The sequence below is a fragment of the Dermacentor silvarum genome, chromosome 11 (assembly GCF_013339745.2).
Source record: "Dermacentor silvarum isolate Dsil-2018 chromosome 11, BIME_Dsil_1.4, whole genome shotgun sequence".
Taxonomy (NCBI): Eukaryota; Metazoa; Arthropoda; class Arachnida; order Ixodida; family Ixodidae; genus Dermacentor; species Dermacentor silvarum.
In genome coordinates, this window is record NC_051164.1 from 75,621,941 (window position 1) to 75,638,557 (window position 16,617).

The following is a 16,617-nucleotide window of genomic DNA, read 5'->3' on the forward strand; positions in this document are numbered from 1 at the left end:
CCTGTCCGGCGGCCTTCGCTTCGTATCATAGGCTCTCTTCGCTTACAAGTCCCCGGGGCACGCCCGTATTGCCTTTATTTTAATATCTCGCTGTTGAGGTCGCTCAATCTCTGTCAGCCGCCACCGTTGCCGTAAGGGGCGCTGCACGCAGTGAGTGTGCACATTATCACTTTGCCGTAAGTCGCTTCGTCATCTGCACGACGAGTACGTTTGTGTATCTATCAGTTGTCAATACTCTCAAAAAGGAAACGAGTACGGGTATAGCGCATCCTCTGAGATCCACGGTCCATTGTCGATGAATAGGAAGCGCCACTCGGTGGCGTCGAGACGCTAGGCGGCGTGTTGAAAACCTTCGCGGACATGGTGGCAAATTTCATTCAGTTCATTCTTTTGTTGCGATCTTTTTTTTTTTCCTGACAAAGTAACAAGAAGGAACAACACGCGCGCTGTTGGTGAAATAATTTGGAAATCTAATGGCTGGTGTTCAGTAACTTAGATGTAAAGTTATCGCCAAAGTGAATGTACAGACCCACATGCAGGTGGCGCTGGTGCGTTTTGGAGTTCAGGAGCTGGTGCGTTTAGGAGTTTAAATATTTTTTACGAGAATGTATTCATCGAAAGGCATCGCGCTTGCTCTAGAGTGTCATTAGTTTTGAAGATAAGGTGTTGCAGGGTCCTTTCAAGATCAAGCAGTACATTTGTGGCCCGGCAACAACGCATTATTCTAACGAAGTTCGTCATCCCTGTTTACGTCGCGCAACCTCCGTATAAGAGTTGCAGCCAGCGCTCGTCATCACTTGCCGCGGTAACCGCAATGTTTCGATTAAGCCTTTTCTTCATTGTTCCCCTTTTTTTTTACATCGCTAAGTACGCATTCAAGAATGCAAGAGCAACGACTTTCTCGCGCTCTAGGTACGCAGGCGATAAACGTGAACGCGAAACCATGAAAAAAAAAAAAAAGCAGTAAAGTAGCAACGAACGCACTAAAAGAAACAACGAGAAAGCTACAGCTTCCATAAACTGAAGTGACGCGGGAAAACCGGGACACAGTGCGGCAGTAGCGGAAGGCTCTATAAGCGACCCCGTTCCTGGCCTTGATGGGAAGCTCCCGGGTCCCTTCCCTAAGAGTAGGGAAGGAAAGGGAAGGGGCGCCAGTGCTAGGCACCACTTGCCGCGGCGAGACGCTAATTTAGGCCGACGACCTGGGCGTCGTTCGCGTGTCGCCGTGTTCGGAGCGGGTCGCGTTCTCGGCGGTGGTGGCATATGCGCCGAGACAGCCATCTCGAGCGGCGCTTCGCTTAAAGGTTGGGCGCTCTCGCGTATGCATCCCTCGGTGTGCGAGAGGGTGATCGCACTGACACTGTACAAGCGTTGTCGCTGGCATCTTGGCTGCATGATGGGGGTGGGGGAAGCGGGCAGGAGCTCCGGGGTCGTCGCGATTGCTGTGGTCGTACAGTACGCGCAAACGACAGCTAGGCCGCGCGAAGTATGCAATGTTTGCACGCGCATTTACGTTGCTGCTGCGATAGCTGTTTGCTTGGCATTTAGTACTTGCTTCGTCTCGGTATCGCTGACTGCTGCTCTCTTGTCTGTCGGGCGGCGCTTTGCCGTAGAGCTGACGATCTTTTCCCAAGTAGTGGTGGTGCTTGATAGCTTCCCGGAGAGGCTTACGCGCTGCATTTGTGCTTCACACTTTTCAGATAGCGTAAGCCCCCGCCTCTTTTCTTTTTGTTTGTTTTGCTCCTGAACTGGTGGCACGTATTGTCGCGGAAAAGAGACTCGCGTTTATGCTTTTTTAAATTTGTAGCAATACTGACTAACTGCAGTGCGGTATGCATAGGCGCTTTACTTTGGTATGATGGTTTAGTAAGCGTAGGCATTGCGTACGATATTGCGTACGACGGAGTGTATCTTCATGTTGGCATAAATCTGTGGACGTGACTTTCGTGTGCCAGTCTCATCTAGCTACCGCCTAAAGAAAGAAGAAACGCCGCTTTTCAACGCAGCCGCATTTTCTTGCAGCTAGCGTAGCCAGCTATAAATGCTGGACAACCAACATAGAAGTGACTCTTGAATAGAGTTTGAAGACGTGATGCTGACTGCGAAAGCGCGCGATACTTTACGCTTAAATTACCGCGCGAATGCGCACGGGCCATTTGCCGCGGCTTATTATGCCACAACTGGCTCATCACTTGGTAAGGGTATGTCAGCAAACGGAAAAGATAAATAGAAAAAATCGTGAGGCAAGACACAGAGAAAGGAAGAGGAATGGTGCCGGATCTTTCTCTGTGTCTTGCGTCACGGTTTTTTTTTTCTAGTTATCTTTTGCGTTTGCTGGCATACCCTTGCAAAGTGATGAGCCAGTTGCGGCATAATAAGCATGCGGCTCGTCACGCATCGGCTAACCAGGAAACCCTGCAAAGTGATGAAAACCAGCAGATCAGTAACTTGACAGATGTTGAGCGTTTGTCAAGAATTGGTTGCTATAACCATTGCTCAGAGGTTGCGCGGAAACTTCACCTGATGCACCAACAAACGTGCCCGGCATAGTGCGGCTATGCTCGTCTAAGTCGTCGAGTGCGGCCCATCAGCGGCAGCAGGCGGGCGAGAAGTCGAGAAAGCAAGTGCCCAGCCCCACTCTTTCTTTCATCCACACTTTTTCGTAGCGTAACTCCAACCAGTGCGCCTCGAGGGCACAGAGTGGCTACGCCGAAGACGCCGAGCGCGCTCCGTTCTCGTCCTCACCCCCTTGGCGAGAAGAGACAAATGAGTCGTATCCGCCTCCGAGCGTCGCTTCGGAACTACGCCATCTGCCACTCGGACGAAAGAAAGAGAGATACACAGAAGAGAGAGAAAGGAGAAAGAAAGCTCAAAATATGGCTCGACGACGACTTCGCGTTTTTGTTTTCCTTATCACTTTCCGCGCATTTGCTCTCTGCTCTTTCTTATTCTTCTTCACTCGCCAACCCCCTTAACTCCCTCAAGGCAAGCGAGCCGCGGCTGTCTGAACGCTTCATTTGTCGTCGTTCGTTTCTTTTCGCACCCACAGCCCGTGGAACGGAGGGGGATCGCGACGCCGGGCTTCACAAACAGCGCGGCTAATCTGCGAGAGCGCGCGTCAAAGGGTTCGAATGCCCGCCGAGTCTGAAACCCGCGTGCCTTTTATATACGGGAGAGGCTGCACGCGTGTTCGGGCGTCCCGACCGCTTTATACAACAAAAGGTTGCGGGGGAGATCGGGGGAGAAAACTCCCGTTCCCTGATCTGGCTAGTCGACGTCTCACTTTGGTGGAGTCCCCCATCCTCCCTCTTGCCAGATCAACACCCTTCCCCTGCCACGTGACATCCCCACCACTGGTTTGTGTTTCCCCCATTCTGCCGCTTGCTCGCGTCTCTTCCATTCACTCCTTTGCCTCCCTCCGTTTTACGCGCGCGTTCCTGGAATTAATTTTTTTGAAGAATTCTATTCTTATACTTTTTTTAGACCCCCTTGTCTGATGACCTTTCCTTTGTGTTCTTGTTGTCTCGAAGCGTCGGAATTTTTGGTCGTGCCGTCGCCTTCTAGGCATGCTGATGAGTTCTTTTCTTCTTTCACTCCTCCCATCCGATGCTCCCTGCCTAAAGCTTTCTATTTCTTTGTTCTCGCAAACCACGACATAGGAGCGGCGCGGGTTAGTAGGGAAGATTGGAAGGAGGAAGGGATGCTGCTCGTGGAATCTCCATCTCGCCGTCGTATTCCTCCTTAAGGCAGGCAGACGTTGGCTTTTGGTTTCGCGCGTTTCTCCTTTTCGTCTCCCGTCTTCATTCTTCTTTCTTCGAAGAAAAAAATTGATATAAAACTCCGGCACTGTCTTTTTGAGCGATCCAGCTTATAAGAACGCTCCTCCGTCTAGGCGTTTTGCGTATCGCACTTCGTCATTTTTCGCGCCGCGCCGTACGACTCGTTTTCCCGGTGTAAAAACTGTCACACGCAAGTAAAAACGATGAAAAGGAGAGGGTGGCAGATAGAGAAGGAATCGGCTTTCCGACTGCGTGCCTTTCTATCCTGCACCATTGGTCCCCTTTTGCGTTATGTGGGGATTTCCTTTCCTCTTTTTTCCTTTCCTTCAGTCCTTCCGTATGCGTCGATCACAGAAGACAGACACATTCGGGCCGCGCGTGGGCGCGTATGCGAAATAGGGAGACGGGGTGTGTGTTTGGGATAGCGGCACGAAAGAGGAGTGTATCGGGTTTTGACAGGCCGGGGCCGATGCTTCTGTTGACGGGAACGGGTGGCATCGGCAGCTTCGAGTCGCCCGGACGCGCTGTCGGTGTTCGATTTCGTTTGCGAGTGTTTTGTTTGTCGATTCCTCATATAAACGGGTGAGAAACTGAGGAAGACTATTTGCCTTTGCTGAGCCTCTCCCTTTTAAGGAGTGCAGCTATGGAAAGGGGAGAACAAGGTGATGCGGGAAAGACAAGGTTTCGAAGATAGGGAAGGTGTTACGAAAGGAGGCGTGTATGTGAGTAAAAGGGGAAGAGGGAGGGAGGGGGTAGTGGGGAGTTTGCGTGAGTCGACGCGAACACAGACACGGTGTGAGAAATGACGTGACGGCTTTGGCACGCGTTTTCTATCTCCCGTGGCCCGCAGGCACAGTTGGGATTAGACATGCATACGTGTACTGACGCGCATCCAAAAGAAAAAAAAAAGAAATAGAAATAAAACGATTCTACGGCTGAGTTGTGATTCGCGCGATCGTTCGCGGTTAGCCTTGGGGAATCTGTGACGTATACAAGGAATGGTTGCAGCATTGATTTCTGTCGTGCTGTCGTAAACTTGGGGAGCAGGACTGTGGAGATGTTGCGCAACTTGGCGATGCGTTTGCGCGTCGGTGGAGCTTGGCAACTTCAACCGGTATTGGCGCTGATTGGCGCTGGCGTGCAGTACTAGGAGTGACCGTTTTATCGGACAAAGATTGTGAGAACGCTAGAGAAGCGAACTAGGTTTGTATAGGTGGTGTTAAATGGGGTTTGAAAAAAGGCACCTGCGTTTACACAGTTTCACCTAAATAAACAAAGATATAAATTTGCTTTGAGAAATAAAAAGAAACATATATCACGTGAAAAACAAAATAACGATATAAGAAAACTTTACCACGCGTAAACACTAACACATAAAAGAAGGAAATAGAAGACGACACATCAAGGTCGAGCTCTAGCCACGGTGCATAAAATTTTTCGTACTAATAAAGTATTTCACTGCAATGAAAACCGTCCTTTAGATGCCGATAACTGCCCGTGGTAAAAATATCATCACAGGAAAGCTTGTGACTTAATATTTGCTGCATTTTAGTCCTTAAGCTGTGGCTATATTAAGAATTCGTAGTACTGTACCTTTTTTTGATGCGCGTGATTTCTCCCTCAGTTAACTTTACTGCCATATTAGTAGGTGGCCGGATGTTGTGAGTAATGTGCAAGAAATGGCCTTGGATCCGTTTACTGGACTTCCTTGCCTAATTAGGCTGTGTGGCAACCCTTGCGCAATTTAAAATAAAGTTTGCATCTAGCTTAATTAGCAAGCACTGGCTTATTGTCATTATCTGTACGCGTATAGAAGAGTATAAACTGAATTCTGACAGCCCCCCCCGCCCACCGAAAAAGAAAGATACACCATCCTCTACACAGTTTTCGAAATAGTGCGAGTTTCTTCAAACGAGAGGATAGAAATGTGTATTTTTGCACATTTCTCTTCGTTAAAAAATACAGAAAAAAATGTAGCATGGACGAAATGGAGCTACTTATTACTTGACTTCGAAAGCTTACACTCTGGTTTCATCGTTACGCGCGAAGAAATGAAAAAAAAAATGTATATAATAAGAAAGAGAACAACAAACGTTCGAGCGTTATTACCGCACGATTATCGCGATTTGCGAATGTGCCGCCGAACCACGAAGTGAGCCACTCCCCCCCCTTCATGAAGAGCGAGTATAGGACGTTGTATTTCTACGCGCTTTAAACTCCGCTAATCTCCTTGGCACGGTGAAAAGGCGAACGACCTTTTGCGGGCCCGTTTACCTCCCTCGTCCGATTTGGGGATGAGGGCGCGAGTGTGTTCATTGTTTTATCTCTGGTACCGACGCCAATTAAGCTCCGGGTTACGCTCTGTGCCATAGCGGCGCGTATACCACTCGGACGTGCTCTTGCGATTTCCTTGCCTTGCGCTTCTCTCTTTCCTCTCCTCCTCCCCTCCCCTTTCCCCTCTAATTTTTGTCTGTCCTTGCCCGCTTATCGCCCCCGGTTCTTTTTTTCTTCAGCGAAGCCCGGGCGAGAGAACATGGGGCATTTTGCTTTCAATCTACAATTCAAGGCCCTCTTGTTACCAACGCAGCCCCCCCCCCCCCCCCCCCTCCTCTTCTTTCCACCGCTTGCCTCTGCTATCCCGTTAACCTTCGCGTGTTCCCATTTTTGCGCTTGCTGGTATAGCGGCTTTTCAAAGCTCGTCTTCTCGTGTCTTCCTTTTTTTTTCTTTTTTTTTTGCACGTCGCGAGATCTTACCACGCCACGCCGAAACAATAAGCAGGGCGGGGAAGAGGAGACCAATGCGGTTTTATTGTTTTTTTTTTTATGAACCCCCGCTCCCGACTCTGGGCCGAAGCCTCCGCACCACAGCGTTTGGCGCTGTTGCGGTGCCGAAGGTTATAAGCAAAGCGGGACGACCGGAAATCTTGGGCGCTCGTGTCCGATAAGCGCTTATTGTCTGCGCGCCCCCGCCACACTGCGACTTCAGCCGCGGCTTCGTCGTTCTCTTCCCTCGCGCTCTCTGCATAAGCTGCCTCGGCGTTTTTTTTTTCTTTTCGCGTCCCTTTAATGACGCCTGAGGGTTCATTTTTGTCCCCCCCTCCTCCCCTGAACCTTTTCTTTCTACGGCTTTTCCCCAGTAGCCCCGGCGGCAGCACCTTTAATGACATCATTTGTTGAGACAGCGGCGAACGGGGGCTCAAAAAACTGAAAGCCTTACACACGCCCACCCCTGCCCGTTCCGCGGTTTGCTGATACAACCTAATGACCGCTGCGGCGTCGCCGGGTCCTCCGCGAGCAGAGGTTGACGAAAAGCTGCGCTTGTTCTCTCTCTTCTCTTCCTCCTTTCTCTCGTCTTCCCTTTCCAAAGCCTTTCTCTCTCTCTCCCTCGACCAGTCCGCACCGTTCCTTTTTACCTTAACGCCCGACGCTTTGTCCGCTACACCACCAAGCAACCGCACGTTGCTTTTTTCATTCAGTGTTTGGCTTGGCCGCAGGGCTGAGAAGCGCTGCGGTGTAGCGTCACTGCGGTGTTTGGAGACGCGTTTGCGGTGAGGATTTATTGCCGGAAACTACGCGTGCGGCCTTTTCGACGCTCGCGACCAATGACGGGGAAAACGCATCTGGCTTCGTGTAAATGGCCTGAAATATCGCGCTCGCCCGACCTGGTTTGTGGCTTGCGTGCGCCTCGATCACTTCCTGCGATTTACACTTCTGCTGGGCGGCAAAACCAGCTCGCTTTGATTTCGTGCGAGTGTCGCACGTTACCGGCTTGCGCTTGCGTTGCTTCTTTGAGTTCGCAAGCATGCAGATTGATGTGCTGGGGTTGGGCCAAGTTGCCCTGATTTTGCTGAGTACTTCTTTTTTTTTGTGCGAGACTCATCAAGCTTATATAACTGACTGTTCAAAGTCTCTGTAGTGCGCTACCTGGTACTTTTTCTTACTTGTACATACATACACACATACGTACATACATGCTTCCATACATACATACATACATACATACATACATACATACATACATACATACATACATACATACATACATACATACATACATACATACATACATACATACATACATACATACATACATACATACATACATACATACATACATACGTACATACATCGCATACATACCTACGTCGTATACCTACCGCAGGCGTTATGTCGCAGTTCATATTGCGCAAAATAACGCACGTTGTTACAAAACGCTTTTAGAAAAACGTAGACGTATTCATTGTAAGTTGCATTCATTGCTGCCTTTACTGCTCTTTTCTTGCGCTTTTTTAGTTTGCTTTATCACGCCAAACACTAACCCCTGCTTGCAAGTAATGCAGAGTCAAGTGCGTTTTTATTTTTGGCTAGAGAGCTTTTCTTCCGCAGGCGCAACGCATTTTGTGTAAACTATTTCCAGACTTTCCATGAAAAATATATCGCTATTCAATTACGAATTTTAATGTCCTAGGCGCTTCACATACATTTTCTGTTGACTCAAGAAACGTGATTGGCTGCGTTTCGTGATTCTAGATACAGATACACTGCATCTTGTACGCTCGTACTCTTTTATTATTCGTGAACCAACACACCCAAGCCATGATACGGCACTTTGTTCTCTTAAGCTTCCTCTGTTCTCGCTTTACTCAAACTATGACATTGTTTTTTTTTATTAACGCAACTTTTAATAAAAATCGTATATTGGTGAGAAGGAGTGACCGCTGTGGAATGATGACGAGTGCCTTCATTCAATTTCGGGGAAGAAAGGAAAGAAAAAGCCAACAGAGTTGTCAGCATCGATTCCTCCGTAAACTGACAGTGCGACGCAATCGTTCTCTTGCGTTCGATTGAGTAGTCAGCGCCTCACGCGACTGGCGGTGCAGCGATCGTCTTTGAGCATCAAAGCATCCACGACGACGCCCACTAGCCCCGGCGACAATGCATCGTCTCGTCCGCAACAACAGCGGTCGCTCGCCGGCCGGCGTTGTACCGTGTGTCCGTAATGGTAACGCCGTGGCACAGAACGGCGTGCCTCTCGCCGAAGACGCAGCGAGCCGAGAGACGAGGCGAGAACCACTAAGCGGGGCGCCAGCGCTAAAGACCCCGGCGCCGGATGGCCCATTGTTGCCTGGTCGGGCCGCCGGACTCCGGCGTTATTCAGGGAGAAGAGAGACCACGTAGTACTTCGCGCGAAACGGGCCCGTTTGTTTCACCTCGGCTCGACGCCCGACAGCGTACGACTGTCATTTGTGTCGTTGTGTGTTGCGAATATGTGTGGGTTATTGGTTGCCGGTAAACACGATAGTGCGTGTGCGTGTGTGTGTGTGTGTGTGTGTGTGTGTGTGTGTGTGTGTGTGTGTGTGTGTGTGTGTGTGTGTGTGTGTGTGTGTGTGTGTGTGTGTGTGTTTGTGTGTGTGTGAGTCTTTTCGTGTGTCTGTTCTTGAGACTCGCCATTGGGGGGCTTGTTGTGGAGAACGGTGATGCGGCTGCTGCTGGCGGGAGAGAGCATAATGGGCCAGTAGAGTGTAAGCAGAAGCCAATAGAAGGGACTGAAGAATCGTTGCGGGATGAACTGAAGCGCCTTCGCGTGTGGTTCCTCTGGTGCGTGTCGCTTCTGCCGTCGCAACAATAGGAAGTTCGACCACTTCTCCGGCGTGTCTTCCAAACCGGCCGCGAAGTCTTCGATGCGCAGAGAGGACAGGAGTGAAAAGGACCGCGCGAGAGTAATTTAAGTTCAGGATTTTTTCTTCTTTACTGAAGTCTAGAGCTCTTTATTGAATGTCTTCGCGCTGTTCAACAAAGCGAAGTCGATTTGTGACGGAAAGATTGAAATGGAAAGGTAGAACGCGGAGTGCTAGTCCAGCAATGGGACTTGGTATCTCCACAGTGTTGCCTTGTAGCTGAACGTAATCGGCCGCAGCCAACACAGTCCTTAAACAGGCGCTGTAAAGTTCATTGATGGCACTGATCTCTCGATGTCGAAAATGCGTTTTCCTGATGATTTCTAGTATTTCTTTTACGTTTGTGGCTTACTATCTTTATAATTCAATTTCCCAGCGAAATAGCATGCCAAGACTGTACAGAGTTAGCCTTTGAAGCTCTTATTGAAGTATCTTTCCCTATTTCTCCCTCGTTCATACGAACCACCTTAAAGTGTTATGAAGTGTCTTATCGACAAAAAGCAAGCTAAATAAAGTTTTTTTTTTGGTGTTTGTTTCGTAATGGTGGGCGCCGAAATGTCCGTGGCCTTTGCCTTACGCAGGAAAAGGAAGTGGGAAAGAGAACTTGTGGGGGCAAGCCTGCCTCTCAAGAGCGATTGAAAACCGCGCGATGCGCATATTTTTGACAGGGCAGTAATACGTGAAAAGCTGAAACTGTTCAGTGGAAGCTGAAATAGAACAAAACGCTGCGCTCTGAGCTAGGCAATACGAATAAATAACGGAGAAAATTCTTTTCGTTCTTTCATTTGCAACCGTTGCGTGGAATGTTTTTTTTTTCTGATTCATCATAACTGACATTTTTGATTTTCTGAGTGCTGCGAACAGTCTGTGCAGATGTGACTGGAAACAGCAAGTATGCATAAAGTTCGTTTCACGCGGACACTCTACTGGGTAGCAGTTGCTGAACTCTCTCTTACTGCAGTTTTATCATTCTAGTTTTCTTTTGCTATCTCTTTTGTTTGGGCCCACGGCGTGTCGTTTTTGTCATGTTGCGGTTTAAACTACTGAAGTGAATCCCAGAGGATTTCACTAAAATGAGAGAGAAAAAAAAAAACTTAGGTCACAGCCAAAGGAAAGCAGAACGCTAAAACGAAAGAAAACAAACAGATATATAGTCAAAGTAAAACAAACACCGAGTGGAAGTGAGCTGACCGTTTCTTCCGCCAAACGTCGGGTCACTGGTTCCTCATTCCGCTCGCGAGGCGGGAAGGCTTTGTGGACAGTGGTCGTGGAAGCTCTGGCAGGAATCGTCGCACAAAGTTCGTGCGCCGCCTCTCCCAAACTGCGCCGTTAAAGCACACTGTAAAAAAGCCAGCCCCTCTCCGACCCCCCCCCCCCCCCCCCCCCGTCTCCTTCCCTTCCAATGTTTCCCTTTGCTTTCTCAATTTTTTTGTTTGGATCGTCTGACGTCGTATATCCATTTCTAATGCGAAAAGCACACACGAAGAGCACACCGCCGTCCTTCCTAGCGTTTGATGCATGCGGGGTGAAGCGGTGACGTCGGCAGAGGAGTTCCAGCGCCCTCTAGTAACGATGAGCAAAGTGATGTGGCGGCTAGAACTCACCGATGACGCTGTCACGACCACGAATGCAAGCGGAGAATCAAGAGAGAGATTTATTTCTGAGAAGAAATGATAATAGAAGCCGACATCACGAAGATGGTCAGCGGCTTGTTAACACGGCGATGCGTACAAGAGTCCCCAGCGGAGAATACTTCGCCTGAGCACTGATGTTTCACTTAGTGCGATTCAGCTTTTTTTTTTTTTTTTTACTGGCCCGGGGATGAAACTTTCACTTCGGGTCCTAACTATCTGTGCCTGCTTTTTCGGGCATTATTAAGATCTCTGAACCTGTCGCTGCCTAGCAAACTCCGTCGGCATCAATGTGGACGGCTGCGAAGCCACTCTTCTCTAGAAGACACCTTCTAGACCACGGCTTAACAATGCGTACCTAGATTCTGCGGCCCGGTTAGAACTCTAATTGTCTCGTCCAATATAGTTACGGTTTCTTTTGCCTGCACAGTGTTGTCTACGTTTTTCTTTTCTTTGTAGACTTCACATGTTTGTGTGTTTGTGGCATGTGTGGGCGTGTTGTATGGGTAAATGAGTAGCCTCAGTTGCATAACTGTGCCTTCTTTGAAGCCCTCTTTGAAGATGTCTGCCTTCACACTCATCTACAGTTGTTAAACGACAACACAGGCTTGGTAGCGGTAGGTTGCAACTGCCTCAAGAATGTCTTTACAGAGCAGAGACTCCAGGAGACTCAAGTTTCTGTTGCTTATCTCCCCATCCTCTTTCCGTCTCTTACTTCCCGTTAGCTTTTCCTTCGTTACGTCTTTTTTTTTTGACATCTACGAAAAAAAAAAAACAGAAAATGACAGAAGCGCCGGCTGGTGGCGGGTTTCCGCAAGACTAGCGATGGCATGACGGAAAAGAAAAGAAACCGCGGCTCAGGCGTTCCTCGCTTACACTGCTTGCGCACGCACGTACATTCTCGTACGTACTACATATCTACAGAAGAGGAACTCCGTCGTGGTTTCTCATTGCTCGGTCCGGGGAGCCTCTCTCGACGGTTATACTTCGGTCGTCGGTCCGAGCGCAGCTGTGGCGAGGCGAGAGAGAGAGCCGTGGAGGATGGTGTGTGTGTGTTCTGGAGCTCCGCGGACGTGGAGGGGGAAAGGCTGCCGGGGTCTTTCCCCGCTCCGAGCTGTGAAACCCCCGGTGTCTGATCCAATTAGACCCGGCACCTCGAGACCCTCTCGCGGCTGCTGGCCGGATCAAACCCTTTTTGATAAGGACAAACAGCCTGACGCCCGGCTCGCTGCCGCCGACAGCGCCCTCCCTACCAAAGTGCGACGTCGAGAAACAAAAGGCCTAGCTGCGCGTATGTACCACGCTTGCTGCTCCGTTCTCGGGCACAAGAAAGCAGAGCTGTGTGGGCCAGGAATCGGAGGTAACCTGAGCAAATACGCGGGGCAAACAGACGAGCGGGCAACCCTTTGCTTCGTCTTCTTCTATGTTTTTTTTTCTCCTCTCTTACCTTCTTTCTCGCACGTTGCCATTTCTTTGTTCCTCGTGTTCTTGGGGTCGTGGCTTTTGCCCTGTTTATCATTATATTTCGGGCTCGGTGGATGGACTAACATTTAGTTTGGCAGTTTTGCGGATTATCTACCTACACCCGCCGAACTTGAGGGATGAGACACTTTCAACTCGCCGTTTTGGTTTCTTCTTTTTCTTTTCTTTTTGAGGGCAGATGATGGTGAAAGGTATATATATATATATATATAGCGCTACTTAGAGTGCTATCTGTCCTCCGAATAATTACGTTTCTAGTTCATTTCAAGACTATCGAAGCTTACTTAATTTAGCGGATTTTCCGCCGGGCAGGGAATGGAAGGACAGGGAAGCCAAATTTTACAGCGTACGGTTGCGGATACCTTGCAAATACGGCTTACACGTTGATGCCTATGTGTTGCTGAAGTTATCCGAAATAGAACGTACGAAAGCTACAAGCTTTGTCCTATTGATCACGGTCCCTGGGCTGCACAATATTCTCGGTTTGCTGTGCAGGAGCCGGGTATTGGGTTACTATGAAAAAAAACCTACTGAGAATCTACCGAGAATCTGAAGGAAGCTGCGCATTGGAAACTGGAACTGTCGCGTCGTGTTCATTCAGTTGAGCGAAGTCACTTAGCACCGGAATCGCAATCAGTGTGACCCTTAAGCTGGCATCCAAAGTTCCAAACTAAATGGTACGTATCCAACCGCCATGTCAATTTCAGCGCACTGTTGTCATTAAACAACTGCCTACAGGGTCCCCTATCGAAGGTCTGCCGTGCCCGAAGACAGCAAGATTATTGTCTCTTTATCGAGGTGCTTTGCAAAGAGATAACAGCGTTTTATGTAAGAGCAGCAAAATGAATTTAGAAAAAAATATGTCGTCCGGGGTCTTTGAATGTCGACAATGCCACACGGCAGTAAGAGAGAGAGAATAAATTTATTTTATAAGAAATATAAAAAAACATCGATGAGATACTCATGTTGATGTGGCGCTTGAAGAAAACAACCTTCGCCCTGCAAGCCCTCCGAGATAAAAATCAAATGTGCAAGTGTTCTTGTGTGAGGGATTCACCCCACCTTTGTTTAGAGCGGCGTAACGTCGCGAAAAGTATCGCACAAGCGCGAAACAAACAGGCGAACAAACAAACAAACAAGCAAAAATGAGAATGCATTCGTACACCTAGCGAAAAAAAGAAATGTCTCCTCCGTTTCTTCTTTCTGTGCGCCAGAGGCTTTAAATCAATGTCTACCGCGTGAGAAAATAAATTATACGCGGAGCTGCATTAGAGACTAGGCTCTGCGCATCTAACTCGAGGGGTTGTTTCAATTTCGCAAGAAACCGTGAGGTTTTGGTTTTTCTTCGTACATTCGACACTGGCGGGCCTTAGCGACATAGATTAAAGGCTGGCAGGGTTGTTGGGCAATCAGTTTGTCAGCAACAACTTTGGTTTGTGCATAGTTGTATGTTTCACTTGAGCTAGAGTAATTTGACGAAGCCCCGACGACGGTGTGGTGACTGTTGGAGGAGAGTCGAGGAGCCTGCTGAAGTATTTGGGGGACCGGTTGTGGGGAGGGCGGGGGGGGGGGGGGGGTTGCCAAAGGTGGGGAGCAGCTTCGACACTTGGAGCTGTGTCAGATGATCTCGGGTGATGTTTTGCATTCCGCGGTCGCGGTGGAGCACGACGCCAGACAGAGAAACAACTTCACTCCCCAGGGACCGACGGATGAAAGATTCGAGGCTTTCCGATTTGATTAACGCTGTGGCGGTGTCGAATTTTAAAGGAATTGTTGTACTGAACTTTTATTTGTTTTTTTATGGTGCTGCCTCTAATTTTATACGCGTTTCATTTCTCTCCAGGTGCATTTTTTGCATGTGTTTGTGGTTTTTTAGTATTTTTTGGTTGATACATTTTGTCATGTTAATCTTGTTAAAAAGTCACCGCGTTTTGCTGCAGTGCATTTACGAGTGGAACAAACTACGGTGTTGCATCTTTATTTAATTCTTGTCTCATTTATCAAAGCAGCTGTGAGTTCTTGTTTTATAAAGGTGTAGTGTGAATTTTGTTCTGTTTTCTTTTTTATTTCGTTCAATTTTTGTTTCCTTGGTTTTTTCGTTTTTTCTTCTCCCTCCTTTCTTTCAGTTGGCGGCACGCACGGTTACTGGGTCTGGAAGACGCCCAACAAAGTATCGTAAGAATTTGTCATCTAAATATTTTACTAACCACTAACAAACACCGATGACTGATTCCCAACTCAAAGACACCGAAAATGAACTGATATGAAAATGAAATGAAATGAAGTTTGAGCGCAGTCGTCGGCTATCTCAATTTCCGGATCATCTACAAAGAAAAGTAAGACATGCCTAGTGTGTCATCATAAGGTAAACACACGAAAACAACACGAACTAATAATAATAATAATAATAATAATAATAATAATAATAATAATAATAATAAACGTTAAGCAATTATATTGAGGAGGAGGAGGAGGGAGGAGGAATAGACTGAAAGACAGGGAGATTAGCGAGTTCAATGACATTGACCTTATATAAGCACTTTCGAACAATCATTAATGACACTCCTGCCTTCAGTTTTAGAATCGCGTTTCCCCGACCGGGCGACATTAGACTGCGCGTTGGTGTGTTGCGATGCATACGTTACGATTTACATTTGCACGCACGGCACCGGGGCGACGAACGGCACGAGCCGACGCCGTTCATCACGGTTTCTCCGCTAACCGCTCGCATGTCGAGAATGCCTCCGTGAACGCGCGGATGATCTGGACCAGCTGTTCTCTGTTAGAAGCAAGCATCCTCCTCTGCTTCGTGCCGACGACAACAGCGTCAATGATTCCGTGACTGACAGAAAACAATATTTGCCACCGTATCGACGGATGAAGTCGCGTTACGACACGCTCGAAATGAGAACGCCCCCAGACTACCACCCCCGGTTTCTTTCTTTCCCGCCGGACACGAAAGTGAGGCAGTGGAGCCGACTTCGACGACCACCTTTGCGCGATCATTCATCGAAGTTCGCATCCGGACCCATCTTTTTTCACCCGACTTGTAATCGCCCTTTATTTTGTTGTTTATTCTTTTATCTAAGTCGAGAAAAGGCAGGATCGCTCCTACGTCGATTCGAGGCGCAGCCCTTCGAAGCGTGCTGCACCAACGACAGCGGCGTCGGAAAGAGGTCGATCGCGAAATCCGCGCTCCGGGCAGCAGAGGCGGAGAGCCCCTAATGGGCCACTAATCCGAGACAGCGTGGCCGGCGGCGAAACAAAAAAGCAGCGGTGGGCGCATCCCGCCCACCGCTTTCTATAGCTCCTCCGCCGTCCGTGTCTAACTCGCTCGCCCGACTCGCGGGCCAGGTCGGCGGCTCGGCTATTTCTCTCTCTCCTTGACGGCATCGAGACCCTTCATTGATTTAGAGAGCCGAACACAAGCGCAACCCGTGTATATCGGCCCCGTATCCCGCGGCCGCCTCTTTCTGCAGTCTTCAAGGCACCGTTTGTCAGTTGGCGGGCCCCTGTGGAACGAGACAGGGAGAATCGAAAGGCGGAGGTCTAGGCGCTGCAGCGCGTCGCTTCTCCGGCACTGCGGAGCCTGAGGATATGTCGTTATCGTCGCTTCCGGAACTCGACGCCGGCGAGTCTGTCCGACGAAGACGACGGCAGAAGAGGACGCGGTCGCTCTGCCTTTCGGAGACAATAAATCTGCGCGCACCGGCTACTGGCGCTGCCGAACTCCTTTGGCACACTCCAGGCAGAGACAGAGCCGCGGTGAATTGGCGCCTCTCGGTTCGATGGCTCCTTGTGATGGCTTGAGTCTGCTCGCGCAGGCCGCCTGGTGTGGTGGAGGACGCGCTGTCGGAGTGTGTAATTCATTCCGTGCGGTCCGGTGCTCTGAGGAGCGTGCCTTAAATGAACCCGCGGAATAGTCGCCGCACGTGTGCGTATATGCGTGACAAACGGGCTGGAGGAGCGGGTTCCGCTTCACGCCGTTCCGTTGAGTAATGGTTACAGTGCGCCATCGATGTGTCTTGCGGCCAGTATGCCGTCTTC

General features: G+C 49.1%; 1 protein-coding gene across 2 annotated transcripts in view; it reads left to right on the forward strand.

Moving 5' to 3' along the window:
• The window catches only part of LOC119432998 (homeobox protein onecut), a 161,321-nt gene that overhangs the window by 99,083 nt on the left and 45,621 nt on the right, over positions 1–16,617 (forward strand). The window contains exon 3 of one of the 2 annotated variants that reach the window (XM_049658477.1): positions 14,697–14,745. The exons of the other annotated variant lie outside the window; for it this stretch is intronic. Within the exon in view, the coding sequence (XP_049514434.1) occupies positions 14,697–14,745 (49 nt within the window). The remainder of the gene's footprint in view (positions 1–14,696; positions 14,746–16,617) is intronic. 2 annotated transcript variants of the gene reach the window in all.